We start from the raw sequence: 24,116 nt of genomic DNA on the forward strand, positions 1-24,116 counted from the left end.
ATGATTTACTTACAAAATTAAAGGTACAATATGTAAGAATTTTGTGATAAAATATCCAAAAATCACTTCATGCACTTATATTTCCTGCAGTTGTGTACTTAGAATATCCCAAAAGTTCCCAAAGATTTTTAATTTCAGAGAAATTCACATTTTAAATAATTGGCCGTCCTGGAATCCCTGTGTTTACTCGTCGCCTGTCACTGACGTAATATTCGCGTTATCCCTAGTTTCCTTGTACTGCCATTGCAACCATGGCAAGAGACGTGGACAACAGCGTTACGTCTAGCTGCACGCTGTTGTTGTTTCGTTCAAACATTATGGACCATGGCAAGCAGACTTTGGGAAAAAAGGGAGAACTTAACTGCGTTTTCGAGATGCCGAGAGATCCATGTCCATGACAAACTTCGACTTGACAGAGCTCATACATGTACTTTATTAGACAGGTGTGCAAATGTACATAAAACTAATCAATGTTATATAGTTCAACATGATGAAATGTTAGAATATGATCTGTATGTTATTCTAATGTTGATCAACTGTAGCTTACTGCTAGTCTCATATAGCCAACAAACTAACACATAGAATAACATTATAACTTTCAACACACTCAAATGCAATTTAGTATGATAGTGTAACGTTAGACCAAGTGAAACAGCGCTGCGTCACAAGCTTCATCCATCTAATAAACTGACATGTGTGACTATTAATTCAGCACTTGCGGGTAGTTTGATTGAATGAAACGTCCATTCCTTTATATGACGCGAGGCACGCAGGACTCGCGTGTGGCGCTGATATCTGTCTCTCATTAGCAATCGAGCCCTGCTTCATAGCACAGTCATGATAAAAACATTAACGTATATTCACTCATCCATAAACATTATTAGATCCATCAGCTTGACGACAAAATTACATATTGTATCTTTAAGTATACAATGACAAGGGCCAAAAAGGACAAAAAACACTATAAAATTACAATAAAATTGCTATATTCTAATTATATGTGTTAGTTTTTAAGTCTACATTGATTTAAACTTCTGTCTTTTTCTCATGCTGGTTTGGAACAACATGAGGTTGAGTAAACTATGTCTTAATGCTTGGTGATTGATATTAATATCGTTGCAGCTAAAATATAAGCGCTCCAAACAAGATCTGCAAGAGAAAGGAATGGTTATTCAAGAACACTTGAAACAGTCTCAAGAGACCCAGTCAAGGTACTTACTGGTGATTGGCATGAACTGTATATATGGGATGAAATTGAACTAAAACACAAGCAAAATACTTAATTATTTATTTTTATTATGTCCATTTTTCCTATTATTCAAACAGAAAATCACTGGCTCTTTTACCTGATTTAGAATGAATCCACTTTGTTAGCCTATAGTCTGCTCAGTAAATGCATTCTTAAATCCAATCTTACCCTCACCAGGCTGGGTGTGTCTGCTAAGCTGTATGAAGTCACCAAGGCTGAGCGGAACAAATACCTGAGTCTGATCCACATCTCAAACCAGAACCTGGCAGAGATGACAGAGAAGCTGGCTATCCTGGAAGAAAATAATAAGACTCTGCAATTGACTGCTATCAACACAGACAAGTACATTAGCTATCACGTTACATGCCTAGTATTTTCCCCCCCAAAATACATTCTGACAACACCACACATCATAAGATATTGGGTAATGCTTTACAAGTTTAATTTGTTAACATTAATTAACTATATTAGTTAACATGAACTAACAAAGTACTTCTGCATCATTACATCATGTTATTCTCAGCATTTACTAATAATTTTTTTAAATCAAAAGTTTTATCTGTTAACATTAGTTAATGCACTGTGAACTAATATGAACATGAACATTTTTATTAGCTAACATAACAAACAGTGTTGGGGGTAGCGTTATGTAAATCAAAGTTATGTAATCTGACTTTTTTCAAGCAACGAGTAAAGTGACACATTACTTTCCATAAAACGTAACTAAGTAATGCAATCAGTTACTTTTTAGGGAGTAACGCAATATTGTAACTCATTACTTTTAAAAGTAACTTTCCCCACCATTGTTAACAAAGGTTCATAATAAATGCTGTAAAAATATTTTTTTCAGCATTGATTCATGTTAGTTAATTCATAAATTAACAATGGTGACAAATTAAATCTTATTGTAAAGGGTTACCAGATAAGGTTTCTATAACACAGAGATACCATGAGAACAGATTAAGGTGTGTGACAGCAAAATATTTCCCCCAACGCAGATTTTGCAATGGTGAAAGTTGGTCACGCCACGCGGATTCACCGCATTGATCTTCATACATCGCTGTACTATTGACAATAGACAATGGACCTTTTTGGGCCATTAAATTTCTCCAACATTTCACTAATATAGTGCACCTTTATAAATCTTGTATTCCTTGTTTTCACTCTAGGAAGCTGCAAAAGTCCAATCTACGGCACTCTCAAAACTTAAAGCTCAAAGACCATATGACACGTGAAATCAAACGGGTGGAAAAGGTTTTGAAGGAAATGCACCAGAAACGAGAGGAGCAGAAATTGAACCTCAGCAAGCTCACGTACACAATCGACATGCAGGAGCAAAACCAGTTGCGTATTTGCAAGAGCTATGATGCCGCCTTCCAAGAACGCAAGAAGCGGTGAGAGAGAGTTTAGGGAAGTTTACAGATCTGTCAGGTGAATTCTTACAGTCTGGACTTGCATGTGCACCATAACTTTGTATGTTGTTCGTTTGTTTGTGTTGCCAGGTGTGTGCAGCTTGAAGAAAGAGAGCAGGAATTGTGTGTTTTCTATGAGAGGCTAAATGTGCTGGTTAAAATGATTGAAGAAAGCAACCTAAAGATACAGAACAAGAAGGATGATATTAGCAAACTGAAAATTGAACAGAAAGAGCAAGAAAGACAGACCAACCTGCAGAAGAAACAGTTGTCAATCAAACGGACCCTGGAGGAAGAGAGCATCTTATTACAGATACAGGTACCTGCAACCCAGTTCTGAAATCACTCTGCAACCCAGTTCTGAAATCACTGTGCAACCTCTATATGAAAAAAAATAATTAAAAAATATGACAGGCTTCTCAGAGGGTCGGCCAACTTTTGCATGAGATTGGGGAGAAGAAGCCAAAGAGACGATCTGTCATACATAATTTAAAAAGAAGGTCCAATAATATAAACATTGAGTAAATGAACACACTATAATGCAGTAGAATTAATGTAAGTAAAGGTTCGATTGTATATATTATTCCAAAAATGTATTGCCCTCTAAGGAGCCAATGGTACCCACAGATGTGTTCTTTTTACCATTTATAGTTCCCTTTAAAAGAGATAAAAGTGAAATAAACCATCCTGGAGTTTTATAACCTTCTGTGTTTAATCTACAGAGTCTCTTCATATCAACATATACTACATTAGAGCAGACCAAATAAACACTTAAATATTAGATCATGTCACTAGTTCTTTATACTGCTGTAGGGCTGTAAAGTCAGTGGTAAAAATGGCTTATGTCCCCAGCCACTGCCAACTATAGTTTACAATTCCAAACTATGGTTTAAGTGCAATATTTCTCATTACATTTACATTTATACATTTACATATCCAACACATTATGGCTACACTGGAAATGTCAACTACCAATCAAATGTTTAGGGTCAGTAAGAATTTTTTTAAAGAAATTATTACATTTGTTTAGCAAGGGTGCATTAAATTGATCAAAAGTGTGAGTAAAGATATATAATCCCCAACTGATTTCAACTGTAATAATAATAAGAAATTTGAGCACCAAATCAGCATATTAGAATGATTTCAAATGGATCACATGACAATATTACTGTTTTTACCATATTTTTGATCAAATAAACGCAGTCTCGTGAGAAAAAGAGCTTTCTTTCAAAAACATTAAAAAATCGTACTGATCCCAAACCTTTGAATGGTAGTTTAATGGACTTTGCAGAAAATTTGACAAAGAAAAAATCTGTTGGAGTAGCTGTTCAACACATCAAAATGGGAAGAAATAATAGGTAAGAAATGTTTTACTGCGTAGGCACAGACATGTGATGACCTTTCAATTCTTACTGGGTATCACAAAATGTCCTGTACTTGAACAAGTCCCTGAACAAGCAACAAGTCATCCTACTCTTCATGGAATGCCAGGGAAACCGCCAAGCAGAAACAAAGGATTAAGACTCCTGCATTTTTTTTTTTTGCAGAGAACTAAATGATGACCTTCAACTCCAGCCCTTGGCCTGTCATGGCAATGTGTCTCATGTTGGTGTGTTGGCTTGTGTGTTGCACTTCCTGGCTGTAGTCGCACATAGCAATAATATCATATATCTCTCCCAGATCAAGTCCACATAGACATCTAGCTCAATGTTTCAGCTTTTCTGAGATGCTTAACACCTGCCATGGCCTAAGAGACAATAAAAGCTTTTGTCCTAACCAGAGGTTCTAGCCAGTGGGCATTTTTAGATTATGATGTACAGTATAAGCAAATGATTTAAGACATCAGTTAACAATCCTTGATCCAATTACATCGGCTTTGTTATGTTTGTGAAGACATTTCAAACCATTTGGCCCTCAAATGAGTACAACAAAAAATTTTTCCACCAGATGATTCCTCTGTTGTAACATAGCCCGGAAGCCCCACAATATAGTCTGTAGTGACTGAAGAGCAAAATTACACATTTGCCGCCAGCCTGACGCCATCAAACCAGCTAAATGACTCTCAGAGGGACACAAACACACAAATAAACTGACAAGTTTACTCTCTAGGGTGGCCACACCTACAGAGGATCTATATTATCAATAAATAAGACAGAAAATACATCTGGTTTCTTCATGCAGCCTGTATATCTGTGTAATGAGAGCATAAGGGCTTTAAATGAGTGCACTGTTTTAATGGTGTCCTGATGGTGTGGCTGTTTTTCTATGCCATAGCTGTCTGAGACGAAAGACAGACTGACTAGTCTAGAAGGTGTGGACCATTACAGTGCAAGAAAACTTAGTGGAGAAGATGCATCTCCTGAGGAGCTCATCAAGAAGATTGAACAGGTATAGATAACAGATTTGCCATCTAGACGAAGGGAAATATTTGGGTTTAATTTTTTATTTGTAACACCTTGTTTCTTATGATAAATATTATTTTCAAGAATTATTTCTATTTTAGACCTAGTTTGTGTTGTACATATTAATATATACTCTTTTACAAATTTTATTGTATAACATGAGACGATGTTGACTTAATTTTAATTTGTTGGTAAGAAATTCTCAATGTAATCTAATCTAAAAATTCTCAGATTGACAATGTTAATGAACTGATTAAATTAAAGTATCTTCAATAAAATGACTACACAGATAGGTTTTATATGGTTAGAAAAATATGCATTTATATACAGTAGGTAAAAATGTTGCTCATTCGTGTGTGTGTGTGTTTAGTTTGAGGAGCAACTGGTAGATAAAGAGGCTCAGCTCTTGGAAATGGAGCTTGTGTATGAGCAGGTTACACGCCTTTCTCAGCGCATCCAAATCAAAGCTGAGAACGGTAAAGAAGACACGCTGGATCTGGCTAAGAAAGTAAGTTCACACATTTACTCTAACACACAGCTCAGCAACATGGTTGGTTTAGATCAGTCCTAGACTAGTTTTGCTTCAGGCCCCAGAATTTACATTGGACATCAAGTGGTGACCAACAAGAAGAGAAAAAAATACCTGATGCCTTAACACCATGCAGACCTCATTATCTCCAAAAAAAACATCAGTTGCCCACATTAATGAACCATAGCAAGCTCTCTTGCTCTTTAACCAATCCTTCAGCTTAACTAAACGTCAAACTCATGTACTGTGTTTCTGTAAATACAGAAGGTCATATAGCCAGTAGTTGTATCAAACTCATTTACAGTGTTGTTGGTGTTTTAGGTGAATGAGCTGCAGGCTCAAATCAGAGAGCGCACTCATAAATTGATGGCAGTTGTAGCGGAGCTGTCCATGCGACAGGCGGAGTGTATGACCCTAGAGCAGCAGATGAAAGAAAATGAACTACAGCTGGACTTGTGTCAGAGGCGTGTGGAGCAGGGCCTGCCCCCCTCAGACAACATAGAGAACGAGTGGTTGCGTTACCTTCGAGATCAGCACAGACGCCAGGCAGACGCAGAGAAAAAAGCCAGGGTAAGCCTCCAAATGCCATCAAAGAGACATAAAACAAATTAAACACACACTACAGGCACAAATGACTCAAATCTTACAGTAAGTGTTTTCATGAGATTTGCCCTCATATGAACTTCTCGGTCACAATTGGTTTATGTAAATTCATCCTACCGTTATATAAGATCAATGTGTCAGATCAGGTCTGTGCTAAAGCACTGATGTCTCTCAGTTTCTGTTAAACCTTCAAATGATAGTTGAATCATATTTTAATTGATATATATTGGTAAATATTTCAACCACAGGGCTATTAACATCACGTTTGTGTGATACAAATGTATTTCTATGTTTATGTTTGTTAGATGGCTGAAGAAGACGAGTGGAACCAGCTTCCAAATGGTGTTTACACCACAGCTGAGCTTCGACCCAATGCTTACATCCCAACTGATGATCCTTTGCCAGTGCCCAAACACTATGGAGTGCTGGCCCCCTTTAAACCCTCCGAACCTGGTGCCAACATTCGTCATATCCGCAAACCAAAATCCAAACCTATTGAGATCTAGCGTGAGTCTCACCTGCAAACTGATGATGCTTACAGATATAAATGTCATTTAATGTCCAGATGTGCTCCCATTTCTGAAGAATCTGGTCCATTTCCTCAGAACTAGTGATGTTAACATAAGAGTTGTTTGGCATATGGGTCTAATTTCTAAGCTTAGCAGCCAATGCAATGAAGCTTCTGCTGGAGGCATGCTGGGAATTCCGCGAGATTCTTTAGAGATCTGCCAGAGCTGATGGGTGGGAGAGCAGTTAGACATGATAATATGTCCTCTGGAGCCACGCACAGCTGAATTATACAGGGAAATTTATCACAGAACCAAATGGGACATTTAGTGGAATTGTTTAAGTGGTTTAAAGATTCTTATTCCTCCAAAAAATCAACTTTTTTGTTGATCACTGTGCATCCTACAGTGTATATATAAATATTTATACACACAGGCCCCATTTAAAAATAGGAATATGGACAATTTCAATGTAAAATAAAAATATGAATATCATTTAAAAAAATAAAATAATTTCCCTATAAGCCAGCTTAAAAAAAATAATAATATTCAGAATGTTGAAAAGAAACAATTTCCAGCATTTAATAGTTGCATTTGTAATAGTGTCCTCTATTTGGAGGAAAGAAAATGCTTCGCTTAATAATCGCATGCTTAATCTTTAGCCAAATCAAGATGGTTTTATACATAAGTATTTCAACAACCCCTGATCTAGACACAGCTGTAGCTTAATAATCAACTTCATTAATAGTGTGGTTTTCATACACTTTATGTACTTTATAGAAAAGTAACCAATAACCATCTAAAAACAGCTACAAAGTGAATACCATGCCTTAGAGGCTCAACAGCATAATTGCAAACATACAGGCAGCAATCTAAAATAAGCTTTCAGGAAATTACTATCGACAAGAAGAATCTTATTTTGCAAAATGAAGAGTCCAACGAATATATGATTTTTTATTTCTTGTTTGTGAAATATTTACAGATGAACCCACTTGACTCCATACAACATCTGAAAAAAAAAATCCCTTTATGTGTCTTTTCTTGGTCCTCTTCCATTGTGTGCATAGAAAAGTGCATAACATTCCCCTTACGTATTGGCATCAGTAGGAGTCAGTACGTGTCCACATGGGTACTAAAATGTGATATTTAAAGAGCAGACTGACAGCCAGGAAATAATCTTTGGTCAACAGTTTGATTTTTGTGCTTCAGTTTCTTGTATGACCTTCCAAAAACTGAAATGTATTACATTATTACATTACTACAGTCACCTAAATTAACCAAGCTTTGTACTTTGGCCAGGGGCCAAACATTTCCCATGTTTCTGTTTTTACTACTTTTTCGGTTTGTACTTGGCTGTTTTTACTTGACTTCGAAGCCCAGCTTGATTAGAGTCTGCTTTAAGGCCGTCTCCTCCACAAACCTGACATCCACATTCTCCTGCTCTTCAAAAGGGTTCTGAGCTGAAATACAACACCCACACGATCATTACCTTACAGTAAATAATAACATTTACTAACCCAGAACATATTTTATGATATTATCTCTGAAACCATGTACCTTGTTCCTCCCTGTTCGAGAGAATCTTGGCGAGGTAGTTTAGAGGCAGAAAGTCAGGATAGAAACTTGAATTGCCATAGTCCAACAGTACAGAGTCCTAAAAAAAAGAGCATGAGTTTAGCTGGTAAACATGGGAGCATTTGCTCTGATCAAAGAGCCAAGATCATGATTCAGATTCCTAAGAATTAAAACATGTTATTCTTTGTTCAGGAAAAAATACAATGTCTGAACAACAGCAGTCATAATATTTCATTCAGCGTCAAGTCTAATAAGCCGTTTCATCCAAGTATTAGTTTCAGTTGTTTGGCAGATATTCAAACCTCTTTTATGCAGTTGTGTTAAAATAATAAATAAAAAAAAAGACACCCCTTGCCATATTTACCCTGCTCTCTGGGTATTTGTCCAACAGAGTCCTGACGTATTCTCTGGAGATGCTCGCAGAGGTGATGGGGTGATCCCACCGCTGGCTCACTTTCTGCTCTATATGCTAATTACAAAAAACATAATATCAACATCAAATTGCATTTACAAGCCATTTTACTTCCATAGTGTGACCATTTGTGATTCAAAAAGAATATTCATTGAGTGGAAATGTTAAATGGGACTTCGGGAACTGATTTGATTATGAAAAGTGGGAGTTCCAACTTTTGAGAAGGTTTTTTACGTTATTTGCCATTATTGCTGTAACCTTTATCACATTAACGTTATCTGGCATTTAAATACTACTGTCAGCATTTTAGAAAAGCTGCATTGCTGTAGCTGGTTGGCAATTGGTTAACATTTTCCTGGCCCAGAGTAAGTTATATTATATTTTGATAAAAGATTCCTAAGAGAAATTTTGATTGTTTGGAATAACATGCACTGGGTTGAATCATTCAAAATGACACTAGGAACCAAAATGTTTCCAAAACAAAGGGAAGAGGTTGCAAATCAGAATGGATGACTGCACTACCATGGAAAACAGCAAGACTAATCACTAAGCTGGAAATTGGCTTATATTTTTGTAATACACCTGCCGCACTTTCTCACTTGGCTGCCTTAAGACTAGAAAACAAAGACTGAAGCCCAAGCATATCCTGTGACTCAAAACACAACCACAAACATGCTCACATTCCTTTTCTTCTACACAGGATAATAATTGGCATCTCCAAAAGCAGCTCCAAGCGGTGTGTGACTGGAAAGTGAGGAAAGGCGAACCAGGACTTTACATGACAAATATTTCAAGAGAAGAGTCAATTAGGAAAGTTACCTCTGGAAGTCTCTTCAAAATACTGAACTTCAGCTGCTCATTGGCATCACTGTTGTCTAAACCTGTCATGAGGTAGATAGAAAGAGAGAGAGAGAGAGAAAACGCACTGTAAAATTGTTCTTAAAATAAAGCACTGGCTCCTAAATGACCCTTGTTTTTTGAATAATGTGGACACATTTTTTATCTAAAGGCACTGTTTGATTCAAATCTAACAAATTTTCTCCAGGTCAGGGGTACGTTTTTGCCTATTGGAGTCCTTAATAGAGAGACCACGAATATGCTGTAGGAAAAAGTTCATAGGTGACAGGTAAAGTCTAACTATTGTATATATGTACACAATATATAAATAGCTTACATGATATATTAAAATGCATGTGTTTAAATTAGTACCTGTCATAAGGCGTGAAACAAATGGTTCTGTGAGCTGAAGAAGGCCGTGGTCCACATACTGGAGGAAAGTGTGCCGTGGGAGACAACGGACTCCGAGGACACTTAACAGTGTAGAATAACCTAGGAACAAATGCACGCATAATAAACCACTTTTCTGATTTAACTAGTTTAACCAGTTATGTGATGGACAGAACTGAAGAAGTCAATGATTTCTATCTAAATAATCTTCCACACGGGTCTGAGCCCAGGCCAAAGCATTCGTGTCAAAGAGCGGATCCACCCACACAGATCTGGCACACTTCAGATTTCAGAAACAGCTTTTTTTCCTCACTGGGTCGTAGAATCTGTCAAATCAGACACACCCAGCAGCTAAACTACATGGAATTCATTTGGATTTTGGAGAGATGCTCATTTGATTAATCTTCAGAATGTTCAAATGTCTTTGGCCTAGCATAGGAGAACTAAAGGTTCTCTTTTTCCTTTTGGCATCATTAAACAATCTCTAAAAGTGTATAAACATGGAAAGAAAACACAGCAGCTCCCTTTTTCTTAGTGTATAAGAATATTAGCTCTGTAAAACCCAGTGAGCAGCCTACCTAGACAGCATTCGAGACTCTTAATTTATGCAAACAATCTAATGCAGAATCGTTTTGTAGAGAAAGCAGTAAACCAAGCCCAATGGGAAAAACTGAGCTAGAATTGTCAATTTGTCTATCCCTGCATTCAAATATGCCTACTTCCCTACTATATAGTAAGCGAAAAGTAGTATGTGAAATGAGTAGCATGTCAGAATCAATGCTATTCAAAAAAAAGTAGGCGAAAAGTAAGACTTTCTACGGCCCTGTCCCAAATGGCACACTCCGGACTTGTGGACTTCCTCAGAGTCCACACTTCGGTGACGTCATGTATAGTGCAGACCTCTGTTCTATTTATTTAATGAATCATAATGCGATCGTATTATTCAGCTCGCTATTATTAGCCTATGTTTGAGACATCAACCACTGGTCGATGATCATAATGTTTGTATAAACTTGTCATAAAAACCGTAATGATAATTACACTTAAATATTCTTCTCAGCCATGTTAACAATTGTCCGTGAGCGAAATCTCCTCCCATCCGTTGTCTGATTGGCCTTTCGCAAGGATTCCTGGGTAGTTAAAGTGCGTGGAGCCTGCATCTATGCGGGCTTCGCGGAAGACCGCTTCAAGGGTACACAGGGGGCGCTGCTGAGCACACTTCAGAGCGTTAAAATGCTAAATGGGACGGCTTACCGACTCGTAGACTCGGCGAGCACGCGCAATTTAAGTCCACGAGACCGAAAGTCCGCATGAAGTGCGCCATTTGGGACAGGGCCTACTTCTGCCCAGATTCTGAAGTGCGCATCTGACGATCAGTTTGACAGGTTACATGACAGTGACAACATGGCAGATGTAGTAAGCCCGGATTACATTCATACTATGCAGAACAGGGGTGTCCAATCCTAGCCCACACTGTCCTGCAGACTTCAGCTCCAACCAACCCCAATTAAACACACCTGAACCAGCTAATCAAGGTCTTACTATTGTCATACTAGAAGCTTCCGGGCAGTTGAGGCAAGTTGGCGCTAAACTCTGCAGGACACTGGCCCTCAAGGACCGAGTTTGGACACCCCTGATAAAGAACATAATTTTCTATAGTCGCAAAGTTCTTACTTACCAAAATCAAATGTAGTACCTACTTAGACAGTATTTATTTATAGTATTATATTTTTTTAATTAAATACTGAGAAGTATTCATAAAAAAAACAGTTAAATCTAATTAATATTGACTTTTTTGTCCAATATTTGTTTGTTATGCATTTTTATGATTAATAGTGTATTGTGTTTTCAGCATAGTAGCATGCTAACATCAAACTCTATTGGAATAAATTGTGATTTGAGTCACTTCATGTGAGGAGGGATATTTGTGTGAGTTCCTGCCCATTTAGAGTGTCACTTATGAGGTCCAGTTAGGATTCTGTCTTAATAGGCAGCTTTTTATGTAGGTAGTAGACAAAAAGCCTGTTTTCTAAATGTAGTCAGATTGTCTGAGTCAGGCTTCCTCTTACCTGGAGGGAGTGGGAGACAGAGCCCTTTAGTTGCTTCCAGAATGCGAAACATCACATGAAACATCGCCCACTCTTCTGAACTACCCTGCTGCTTACTAGAACAGAAACAAGAATCGAAGGCTTTAGATTCAAGCAATCAAGCACTCTCAATGAGGAAGTAAAACATGGATAGGTACAGTACACGTACATGCAAAGCACCCAGGGGCCCAACTTCAGCTTCTGCCATACCAATTCCAACACATGCCAGATCAGTTCCAGCTAAACAGAGAATACAGCCATATATTACTAAAAATACTTTAGACAAAAAGCAGATACTAAGAATCTATGAGGATGTTTAGTGGAAATAAACTCTTGCTGTCCTCAAGTGACTGTCAGAGAGTGTGTTGGACAATCTGACTCACTTTGCCTTCCTGTTTTCACGGAAAGCACAAATTCACGAGCACCACCCCTGCTCACTTTAGTTTCACTTGAGCAAGTTCACTAACTCTAACATGCGCTTACACTAGGCAGATCACGCATGCCTTCTCACATCCTCATGCTCGCCCTGATCTGAAAACAGGAAAACGTCCATCTGCTTTCCCTCTGGTCTCCTGAATTTGGTGGAAACAGATATATGGTGCATGTCTTGAACTTTTCTTCCCTAACGTAATAGAAGGGCAGCACATTATGGGGGTCTGTTCCAATATTCCCAGCAGGAAAGAGATGACTACTGTATGTTTTGGCAACAGGACAAGAGTTCGTCAAACACCAAGTGCAAGTTCCAAGTGCACACTATAAGATAGAAGTCGTCACCCTTAAAGACTAATTTTAGCCCGCACTTTACAATCTAATAGCAGACGAGGTGTATCAATTAATCTGGAACTTCTTGTTGCAAACTACTCACAGAAAGGGTCACAAGCTTTAGTCTTGTAGTGTGCACTTGGCTTAAAGTCCCCATGAATTCAAAATTGACCATACTTTGTTTGCCTAAATTGATCGTTTTATGGTAAACAATTCAACCATGCAAGTCAATCCACACAAAAAAAAAAGTTTGGCTTCGTAATCTTTAATCAAAATCTGAAATTTCCCCTCCCCTCTGCATTGGAGGACCTTCCCTGATGACGTAGGTTTGACGGTTTGGGTGTCTGCTTAACATCCATAATCACGCCCCTCCAACTGACTGTAGACAGGCTGAATGAAAACACCTACTTTTCAATCCAATCAGGTGCTAGTTGGGGAAAAAAGCCACGCCCACTATTTTGCCTCATTTAGTATTCCGTTTCTCTCGGAAATACGTCACAACACTGGAGAAAAGTCGTTTGCAACTTCCAGTTCACGGGGACTTTAAGGTTCAGCACGGTTTTGTGTTCGACAGAGGAGATTTGTCTCGCAGTTGCCAATTGCTAACACGTGTATTGCGTCTGCGAGAGATCTCTAGTGTAATGATGCAAGAGCACAAACACATACCAGCTTTGCGGCATAATTCACCACCAGCAAATCAATCTTTTTCTTCCCTAATCGTGATAAATGTGTGTTCAAGTGTTCTCGGAGTTTGTCCACCATCTGAAAAAGACAAATATATAAACCTTGAGAACAAAGTCAAAACCGTAATTTAAGCCTATTTTAAACACAGGCTTCAAAATTACAATATAATAGTATCATTAAAATGTAATATAATGCTTGACAAATTAAGATCTATACAGTCTGCTGGTCATTATTGCCACACAAAAAAAACACCTAGCTGACAAGAGCAGGAATATAGCATTTAGAATACTTAAAGGGATAGTTCACTTTGAAATAAATTTTTGATGTTTTAGCTTACCTCAAGGGCATCCAAGATGTAGGTGTCTTTGTTTCCGCAGTAGTTTCAATTTTGATATTTTTAGGTCAAATCGTTCTTGTCTGTCAGTCATATAATGCAGGTCTATGGTCACCACCACAAAGAGCATGCACAGAGAAGTCCAAATTAAACATGATTTAATGACTCGTAAATGTAAGTACACATTGATGGCCTAAGACACGAAACGAGCGGTTTATGTGAGAAAACGAACAGTATTTATATCGTTTTTACCTCTGGTAACGCACAGACCGAAGCGCCCGCGCCCTCAGATCACTTGGACGTGGCTGTGGTTACAAGAGGTAAAAACGATATAAATACTGTTCGTTTTCTCACACAAACCGCTCGTTTCGTGTCTTAGGCCATCAATGTGTACTAACATTTACGAGTCATTAAATCATGTTTAATTTGGATTTCTCTGTGCATGCTCTTTGAGGTGGTGACCATAGACCTGCATTATATGACTGACAGACAAGAACGGTTTGACCTAAAAATATCAAAATTGAAACTACTGCGGAAACAAAGACACCTACATCTTGGATGCCCTTAAGGTAAGCTAAAACATATCAAAAATTAATTTCAAAGTGAACTATCCCTTTAAAAAAGAAAGAGAGAAAAAAGAACACCAATATATAAATAATAAAGCTGGTCCATTTAAATCAGTGAACGCTGAAAATTAAGCCCTAAAACGGATTTATCCAAATGGATGACCCACTTCTTATTTTGGTCCATTTTAGATTTGGAGTGAGTGGTCTGAATAAGCATAATGCATCTTGAGGACTACTGCAGTCACAGAAATCTCCATGTGATTAGGGCTTTTAGGATTTATCCTCACAGTCATTCTCATGGTTTGTATAATGATCAAGTATTGCCTATTCAATCTGATTTCAGCTTCTTTGACCTATGACATGTCAGCTGATTTTGTGTGGTGTTACAGCTGGCCACTGCTGGATGCTGGAAAACTGACAGGCTCACCACTCACCAGGCCCACCAGCACCCTCTGCTGTTGGTCTTCCTCCTGAAACAGTGGAACTACACGCCTATCTGAAAGGACAGAAAGAAGGTGAGCGTGTAACCTGTCATCATTTACTCACTTCATGTACTTTCAAACCCATACAGCTTTTATCCGAGGCTCTCAAATCTCATTCACACAAGCATTTAAATGTTGGACTCTTTTTCTTGGTCACTGTATAGAGCAGCGTAAACATTCTCCAAAGCATCTTCTTTTGTGTTCCACAGATGAAAGAAAGTCATACAGGTTTGGACCAAAATAATGATTAGTAAATGATGACAGACTTTCATTTCGGATAAAAGTCAGAGCTGACCTACCTTAATATTTCTGTCTATTTAGATTCTATTTGTAGGAACAGAAAATAAGCTTTGTGGGGACTGACAAGCTTTAAGTGAAAGAAACATCCTGCACTGAAAGGTATTAAGATAACACAGTAGATTTGTCTTGTGTGTGTTTTGTGAGTAGGGAGGAGGTACTGTAATCACTCTTATACAACACTATGGAATTCCTCCTCCCATTTCCCTCGATTTTTAACAAGGTTCTTGATCAACTACACATAAACCTGGAGACCGATTACATTCAAACCAGAGAATGTGACCCTGAAACTCCAGTCACTGGAACTTTCCATGAAAGTCTGAAATATTTCCAGGATTTTTTTAACAGGGAATAATAATCTCACAAGTGTACTTTTGTTGACACGACTGGCCATTTAAAAAAAAGTTTCACTAACCCAAACGCCAGGTGTCCACCATGGACAGAACTCTGGATATAAGACATAAACAGAGACATTTAAATTGCATCAAGCTGCGTTTCATTTGCCTTAGTCTGATCAAACATCAACAACAAACACACTCAGCTCAGATAGATTCATTAAATCATTCATTTTACACAGAAAAATGATTAGATGTACTGAAAAATGGTCTTGTTTTAAATTAAAAACTGTTTTGAAAGTATAACATGCTCTTCTTGCTTTCCCATGCCAGTCATGCACACAAAGCATTCGGTACATGCTGAACTCCACCCACTTTTTTGTGTTCTCCTCAATTTGGCGATAAGAGTGGGGAGATTTCTTCTTCTCCGAGTTCTGCAGCAATAACAAAAATGGATATTATAATACAGAGTTCTAGTAGGCTATAATCCTAGGTTCTGACCAGTCAATAATAGGCACTATGTCTTTTTTTACTATAAGGATGGCACTAAATGAATTTACTTAATAATATAATGTTTATTGAAACTTTTTAATTATCAATCATTTACATGTATGACAATATAAATATATAGTATACATTGCGTATAATATTTTTAAAAATATATAAATGTATTTATGTAGCAACCTATTCAATATGTTATAACTAGGGTAGTCAATAAATTAAAAACAATTAATTCATGTTGTTGTCAAAATGATTGGGTTCTGCAATTTGTTTGAATTGTATATTTTTTAAACTTCAATATTTCTCAAACCATCATGTAAATAATGCTGTAATTCAATAATAAAACAAATTTCCCATTGTAGCCATAATTTAATGTTTCAAGATGTTTTTGCCGTCTTCAACTGGTGTTCACATTTCCTATAAATGATGGGATTTCACCCGTGGGTAATATTTCACTTTTTGAGCTTCACAGATGATTAAATTTCACATGAATGCAAATGACTTTTGTTAAACCTCCCATCTGGGTTTAATTTAAAAAATAAATTATCTGTAAAGAATGTCTTTCTCCATTTACATTCTTCACTAGGGATTTTAGTGAATGTGTGTGTGTGTGTGTGTGTGTGTGTGTGTGTGTGTGTGTGTGTGTGTGTGTGTGTGTGTGTGTGTGTGTGTGTGTGTGTGTGTGTGTGTGTGTGTGTGTGTGTGTGTGTGTGTAATGTATGCTTGTGCTATGGCTCCGATCAGTTCCAATCAGATTTTAGAAATAACACAGAACAGAATAAAAGTTTTTGACCAAATAGAATAAACATTTGAACAAATTTGAGTGACGTTTAGATGCATTCAAATGCTTTGTGTATGTCCTGATGCATAATGTGTGGTCTCACCATAATCAGATTGGTCCTGAAGCGTGGGTTCGGTACCGCCTCGAAGTACCTCATCCTGTCCAAAACATGCTGTAGCTCCTCCCAGTAACCCTGCAGGCTTTTAGCCTTCAACGACAATTAAAACATTATCACAAAAGAAGATTTCCAAAACAGATTTTTCATAGATAAAGCAGTGCAGCATAAGTAAGTGTTCCCTTTTGGCAAATAAAGGCCAAAATCTGAAGAATCGATCTGGACTGAAGCCCTGCAAAATGTTTAGGGGGGGTTTGCACAATTTCATTCTAAATGAACAACTATCAATTTTTGGTTTCAGCTGACAGTTGAAATCTATTTCACAACTCAAACATTTCCTGTTGATGCATTTCCCTCTAACACCTCTCCCAAGCAGATTTAATGAATTAGATATGGATTCCCTTTTGTCTGCACTAGGATCTGAGACTCTCCTGCCACCTAGTGTTGAGTTGGTAAACTGCTGCTCTTCAAGTTTATTTGTCAGTCATTTTACCTGTTACATATGTGAATTGTGTACAATATGCTCAGGAACATGTATTAAAGTAAATTGGATCAAGTTTGACTTTAAATTTAAACAGTTATCATAATCCTAACAGCTCAATTAAATTAAATGCATAAACACATCCCCACACCCGAAACGCTGTCTGATTTTAAACATGCCCTCCCGTCTGCACGCAAATCATATTTTATGAAATATATGAATGCATGTGGACTATAGACTAGAGAGTATCTCTTACCTTGCCTTTGATTATTGGCTGACAGAGCAGTTCAGGGGTGCATTTCACCCCAGGGATTGCCGTCAGAGCCACCGGAAGCTCCTAGAAATGCAAGTGACACAAATGAAAAAAAGGAACATAAGATCTTTTAAGCTTACATTAAACAGATAGAAATCCCAAAAGATATTTTAAAATAAGTCATGTAAAAGCTTTTTATGAGTGGATAAAGTACTCAGTGCACCTTTGAAATAAGTACAATACATAGTTTACCTTCTTCTCAAGCACACAAGAGTATGGCAACAATTTATCTAGGCTCACACACTGCTGGTAGCTTATTCTGTACAGGGAGGCTGAAAAGAGAGTAATACAGTTATTTCTAACACTACTTTAGCATGCAAAACAGACATAGCCCACATGAACACAAACGCACTCACCTAGAATGAACTCCTGAATCTGATCAAAAGCATCAAAGCTCATGACATTCTCACTGATCCAGTTTATAATCTGGGCCGAAAGATAAATGAGAATCACACATGTGTTTCCAGCACATATCCTTGTTACAAATCTCTCTCTCTCTCTCTCTCTATCTCTCACACCTTGAGCTCTATCACAGGATTTGGCTGCAGGTAGACCAGCATGCAGTGCAGGGCAGCGAGCCGCTGGGCCTCAGGCCTGTCTGAACTGAGAAGCTCAAGCAGGAAGTCAGGGTTGAGTTCCATGGTGTACATCCTGCCAGCTCGGGCATCAAGCAGCCTGCTGCCAGACATACTCACAACCTCACTGCCCGAACCCAGTGCTTCAATATGACCATCTGCCCCTGTGAGAGAGCATAGAGTAAGGTAATACACACTGCAATATCAGTTTAAGCAAATGTATCAAGGACATATTATGTTACAGTTAAAAACACCCCACATATAAGTTAAATATAGAATTCATATTGGCCAGCCCTAAGTCTAACATGCATTACACAAAATAAAAATCACAAAGAAAAATAGTAATGTAAAACAAAATTACAACTGGTTTTACCCAAATGATGCAAAAGTGAAAATAATCAGAAATTCCCAAATAATACTGCAATAGTTCACATGAAAACAAAACACAAAAAACCTAACCCTAACAAAAAACACAACACAACAACACAAAACAAGACCGAAAACAAAACAAACAACAACATTAAAAACTAATCCTAACTAAAAAATACACACAACAACAAAAAACAAAATATGAGTCCTTGCCTGATAGGAAAAGACTATAGCAGAGCAGGTCTTGTTGTCTGCAGTTGATCAGGTGCAGGAAATGACCAGCCAGGTACACCACTATATAATAATCTGAAATGAAGGAGAGAATTGCAGACTGGCTTTGATAGATTTCTGTGGGTTAAATCAATGAGTGATGATGGCTGTACTGACCCAAATGAATGAAGATAGGATGGACGGTTGGCAAATTAGCAGGCGCAGAGCCTTTCTCTAGAGATACAGTGAACGTCTTACTGCAACCTATCAAAAAGTCCATTTAATCCTTTATATAATGATCTATGTGAATGCTTTTATCACTGTAGCATGATGTTTTGTACCTCTGTGCACAAATGCGATAGTGTATGTGGCGTCCTTATGCCATCGCACCGGATGGCTGTAGCACACACACATGGTTCCTTTCAGAGACAATCAGAGATTCAGAACAGCAACTTACATCAGTTCAAATCAAATCAATTAGATGTCACACACACACACAAATCTTAAGCCAATACAGGATGCCCTGAGGATGGTCTTTTGACCGAAAGCTTGGTCTATTAAATTTGCTTTAAGGATTTGAGTGTGCGGACAGTTTATTTATTGAGATCTTAAGCCAATACAGCTAAAATGCAGATCAGCAGAAATCATGTCAGCGATTTAAAGCATATAATGCATTTTGGCAATTTACAGTAGGCGATATCAGGAACTGATTATATGCCAGCTTTTATCAGCAAAGTGAAGCGTCTTTATGATTATCAATATATGCGAAAAAGCAGAGAAAACTTACTCTCTATCCCATGATAAATAAAAAAAGTGGAAAAAAAACAAACAGGTAAATATGGAGTACATGTGTTAGTATTTCACAGTATGAGTTAGTGTTGAAGAGCACATGCTAAGTAACTTGCCTGATGGGCTGGTGAACACCTCTAACCTGACACCCTCGTCCTTCAGGTCCTGATAATGGTCATACCCAAAGTTAACAAACCTGTACAAACCAAATACACAGCTTCATTCTTTTTTCATAGGGTTGTCACCATCATATGGTTCTGTTTTTATGTATAATGAGCTGTTTTGCATGTTTTTAACTGCAAATTAATTAAGTCACTAACCTCACAGAAGTGACAGAAGACATTTTAGGTATCTCCAATGGAAGCTCAAACTGTTGCACATACAGGCATTAGCTTTTTTAATTAATCAGATTCTCTAAATATTATTCAAATAAAGCAGTAAAAAGCTTTAGATGTGACACCAAGAAGTGCACAAAAATGTTTACCATGGTCTCAAAGTTGCGATCGGGGGAAAACTGTACACACTTCAGTGTGTGTTTCTCCTATAGGGTGGAGAAAAAAAAAGGGCTTACACATACTGGAAAAATGTATGTTTCTTCTTCAAAATGCAAAGAACGAGTGAACTGAAAGAGATTGTGACCCGTGCAGTGAGGTAAAAGAGTCTTTGAGTGTCCGAGTCCCACTGAACCCAACTGAACTCCTCAGCCACTCTCTCTCTGCTCAGACGCTCCGGATTCAGCATCACCTGTTTAAACCAGCACAAGTAAATGTGTTTCCTCAATGCATACGAGTATCATTTAATCACTATACATCCTTTTATCATGAATATCATTTCCACAGCATGTCACATACCACCCTGTAGCCCTCCTGCCTCGTCAGAGTTATGTGGTACAGATCAACATCTGCAGAAACAAAATAACCATTCATGATAAATTACTATAAAACTAGTAGCTTGAACAAAATATGGTATAGAGCAATGTATAAAGCATATTTATAGTATCTGAAACATTTTCACAATACATACAGCCATCCTCTGCCGCCAACAGCAAATGACTCTCCAGTACGGTGGTCCGGCATGTCTTAGGATAAAGAAACTAGAAAGGGGTCATGGGAAATATAAGACAATTTCAATGAGATCAACACTGGGCCAAGGAATTCTGTAACGTGTTTTTCATCACCGGCTTCACATGACGGCTGTTTATTACCTGCACTTTGACCTTGCAATCCACTGCTTTCAGGACCTTTGTGTTGTTGATTGGGTGTATTTCAATGAGAAGTGTTAAACATTTTGACACTAAAGGAAAAAGAAAACAATGTCAGGAGTTAAAGGATCATCTGGACGGCGTTACTAATCTCTGCACATTGATTTCAGTAGTTTTATCCTGCTAAACTCTTTTATATACATTTAGATTCTCTGCTTTTTGGCTGCACTTTGATTTCCACCTGTATATGCCTCTTGAATTAAAACAAAAACAAACCGAATAACCATTAAAAGTACGCTGTGTAACTTTTTTTTACATAGGACAAATCCTCATGCCACATTTATTTAATCTACATTACTGTTACCACAGCAACCAATAAGGGAAGTGAAAAAATAATGGTATAAAACTGCAACTGCCTCGTCTTCCTCAAATGGTCCAACCATGAAAATATTTCAGAAACAGAAACTTGTGGCAATCATGCCATGCAGTCAAATAAAACAATGTAAAATTGTAACTAATAACTGAAAAATGCAATATTGTGGAGTTCAGTCGAATGTATTCAAGAGTCCATTTGAATAAATACTAATGAAGGGCCCAATACAGGGCTTGACACTTACATTTTTCCCAACGAGCACATGTGCACATAAAAAAACATTACGGTAATTTAATTTCTGCTTTAAACTGTATTTATTAATTACGGTATGTAATTGTTTATAGGCCCAATTTAAACTGTGTGTGTGTGTATTATGGAGGCCAAAATCTGGAAATTATAAACAGATAATAAATAAATTAAAAAAGGAACAAATGACTTGATAAAACAAATATAACTCATTTCTAATTAAATAATCCTAAATTCATTTTTGTATTCCTTTTTCTTTTATTTATTATTTTATTTTTAAATGTATTTTTATTCTTTTCAACTTTTATTAATTCTTATTTCATTTATTTTTATTTATTCCCACAGTGTATTTAATTATAAAAAAATATATTTTTACTTTTCCATGTGCAACATGGAAATGAGTGAGGTAAACAGTATATGTACGCGTGTGTGTGTGCATATATATATATATATATATATATATATATATATATATATATATATATATATATATATGCCCTCTTGAAATGATAAATAAAATGCCTGTAATAATTACTTTTTATGACCTTGCATTTCATAAAACTGAACCTGTGGGGACTTTTTTTATTCACACTGTCACACACATCTATTTTTAGTAGCAATAAAACAGATTTTTATTTTATTTTTTAAGGACCTATGGGGACTTTATTTATTCACACACATCGATTTTTAGTAGCAATTACGAGTGAAATGCTCGCACTGTCGAGAAACCTGCCATAGATAACAATTAAAACAGTAAATAATATATTATAAATTATATTCTGTACCTGGTTTAAAGCGGGCTTCTCCCTGTGTGGATTGTGATAGACTGACCGCTAGCACAAAAGAAGCTCACATTAGTAATCACCTTCCCAAACCCAAAAAGTAATAATGTAATAAAAAAACTGATTTACAGTATGTATATTTGTCAGCAGTCTTACCCAGGAGTGTTTCTTCTTTATTTAAAGAGCAGCTGCTGACACACACCTGCTTGTCAAAAGTGTAGAGGAGCTGTGAACCCAAGAGACAAACGTGTGTTAGATGATCCTTCCTTAGCTTCATTCATGAAAACTGGAATAGATGGGCATTTATCATATTTTTAATATAGCAGGGGCCCAGTTGCATAAACTGCTAAGACTAGTCTGACAAGTTAGTCGTCAAACTTTGTTCTTTCAGCACATAAAAACTTTGTTGGTCTAATTTGATACCGAAAAGTAAGACTGATAACCCCTAACGAACTGCTAGTTGGTTATAATGGCTATGTTTATGCAACTGGCCTGAGAGTTTGAATATTAAACTGTAAATTTATATTCAGTTTATAATAATTTGTATATGTTTGGAGTTACATATTTACAGGCCCAATGTTCATCTCCAACATGGTAACCCATTCTGTACCTTATTCTCTGTACTGTGAGGATCATATTTCCCGATTCTTGTAGTTCCTGTTGCCCCCTAAACATATGATTGGGAAATCAGTAAGTAAAAAATAAAATAAAACTTTTAAAAAGTCAAAAGGAGCAAAAAAGTTAATAGTAACAGTAACATTCAGTTTGCGTGTGTATGCTATTTATTTACTACAGTGTCTATTGTGTATGTGATGCAGTGCTCTCGTCTCATGTGCTGTAGACTGGCGACAGATTGTGAACTATGAATGGAACGTCGCGCGCATGACCTGTCAAATTAAAGTGACACGTGAAACTATGGCCAAACTTACTCTCCAAGAGTACACGACCCCTCCATCTCTCTCCACACTCAGAATGCGAGGCTCAAGAACACCTGCACACATTTTAAACAAGTACATCATCTGTGCATGTTTAGAAATTAATTAAAATAAACAAAGAATGCCTCAGCAATATATAAACAATAATAATTGTTATTATAGTATAATAATCATTATATTAAATTATACTAATTATTGAGTTTATAAATAATAATATAACACGCGCGTAATGCATTTTTTAAGTCCTCTTACCTATATTCGCTCTTTCCTCTTTCGCCAAAATGCTTGACATGACATCTTTTTGAGTGTCAAAAGTGGGGTTTAATCTCAACATGTGTGTGACTTGAGAAGTTGTCCTGCACAGATTTAGCAGAAAGCAAGTACACTAGACTTGAGAATGAGGAAATGACCTGATTTCACGCGTCAGCAGAGACAATAACTGCACACAAACTTTCTGCCTGAACACATTGAGAACTAGAAATATTATTACATATGTAATAAAGTCGCTATAGTATATCGACGTGTCGAACACAGACAGTAACTTACGCTGAACATCAACCGACATCTATTACAACTACAATTCTTTTAAATGAATCGGTCGAACTTTAGGAGCTGGAAAACGATCGTGCTGACTGGCTATTATACTAAAAAAAAAAACCATCACGATCACTCAAAATGAACCGAAAGTACGTGAATCTGCCGCTCCCGACATCACTTTCGGTGTTTACCGAAGCTCTCTGCCATGAGCACATAGGCGGATCCCAAACACTGCTGAGCCAATACGAAATCACTCATTGTGCTACATGATGTATTATCATATATATTATTAATACACGTTCATTTACATTTAAATATAACATATTAAATATATAAACATTTTTGAAATATATAAACACTTTGAAAGAAGCATTGAGTAAACCTTTGGAAAAAAAAAAAAAATCCCATGTTGTTGTAGTTATAGAAATCACCACTAGGGGGCGCTT

At 37.2% G+C, this 24,116-nt stretch overlaps 2 protein-coding genes across 2 annotated transcripts in view; one reads left to right on the forward strand and one right to left on the reverse strand.

Moving 5' to 3' along the window:
* ccdc146 (coiled-coil domain containing 146) overlaps positions 1–9,655 on the forward strand; it is a 22,077-nt gene extending 12,422 nt beyond the window's left edge. Inside the window, exons 10-18 of the mRNA XM_056237307.1 lie at positions 1,123–1,211; positions 1,427–1,591; positions 2,419–2,643; positions 2,752–2,980; positions 4,936–5,049; positions 5,434–5,571; positions 5,914–6,162; positions 6,501–6,702; positions 9,389–9,655. Of these exons, the coding sequence (XP_056093282.1) occupies positions 1,123–1,211; positions 1,427–1,591; positions 2,419–2,643; positions 2,752–2,980; positions 4,936–5,049; positions 5,434–5,571; positions 5,914–6,162; positions 6,501–6,701 (1,410 nt within the window). The 3' untranslated portion in view covers position 6,702; positions 9,389–9,655. The remainder of the gene's footprint in view (positions 1–1,122; positions 1,212–1,426; positions 1,592–2,418; positions 2,644–2,751; positions 2,981–4,935; positions 5,050–5,433; positions 5,572–5,913; positions 6,163–6,500; positions 6,703–9,388) is intronic.
* On the reverse strand, positions 7,643–23,664 carry gsap (gamma-secretase activating protein). The gene is made up of 31 exons (XM_056237313.1): positions 23,386–23,664; positions 23,128–23,189; positions 22,809–22,865; positions 22,355–22,424; positions 22,202–22,249; positions 20,801–20,889; positions 20,620–20,689; positions 20,448–20,497; positions 20,236–20,340; positions 20,081–20,137; positions 19,917–19,966; positions 19,713–19,792; positions 19,149–19,226; positions 18,985–19,071; positions 18,811–18,903; positions 18,172–18,392; positions 18,010–18,079; positions 17,846–17,925; positions 17,597–17,677; positions 16,848–16,952; positions 15,838–15,896; positions 15,543–15,574; positions 14,783–14,844; positions 13,431–13,526; positions 12,172–12,242; positions 11,985–12,079; positions 9,898–10,017; positions 9,508–9,569; positions 8,641–8,745; positions 8,259–8,355; positions 7,643–8,161 (listed from the first exon to the last, which is right to left on the reverse strand). The coding sequence occupies exons 1-31, from the start codon at positions 23,465–23,467 to the stop codon at positions 8,061–8,063; spliced, it is 2,535 nt and encodes an 844-aa protein (XP_056093288.1). The 5' UTR covers positions 23,468–23,664; the 3' UTR covers positions 7,643–8,060.
* Positions 23,665–24,116: the final 452 nt, after the last annotated feature.

Source organism: Rhinichthys klamathensis, unplaced genomic scaffold (assembly GCF_029890125.1).
Source record: "Rhinichthys klamathensis goyatoka isolate OS25496 unplaced genomic scaffold, OSU_Roscu_1.1 h1tg000485l_1, whole genome shotgun sequence".
NCBI classification, from domain to species: Eukaryota; Metazoa; Chordata; class Actinopteri; order Cypriniformes; family Leuciscidae; genus Rhinichthys; species Rhinichthys klamathensis.

Excerpts from the sequence above, each read along its gene's own strand:
- gsap (XM_056237313.1), bottom strand. The coding sequence starts at position 23,467 with ATGTTGAGATTAAACCCCACTTTTGACACTCAAAAAGATGTCATGTCA. Across the intron at positions 22,250-22,354 it reads TAAAGAAGAAACACTCCTGG|CGGTCAGTCTATCACAATCC; the intron begins GTAAGACTGCTG and ends CTTTTGTGCTAG. Across the intron at positions 20,138-20,235 it reads TCTTTTACCTCACTGCACGG|GAGAAACACACACTGAAGTG; the intron begins GTCACAATCTCT and ends TCCACCCTATAG.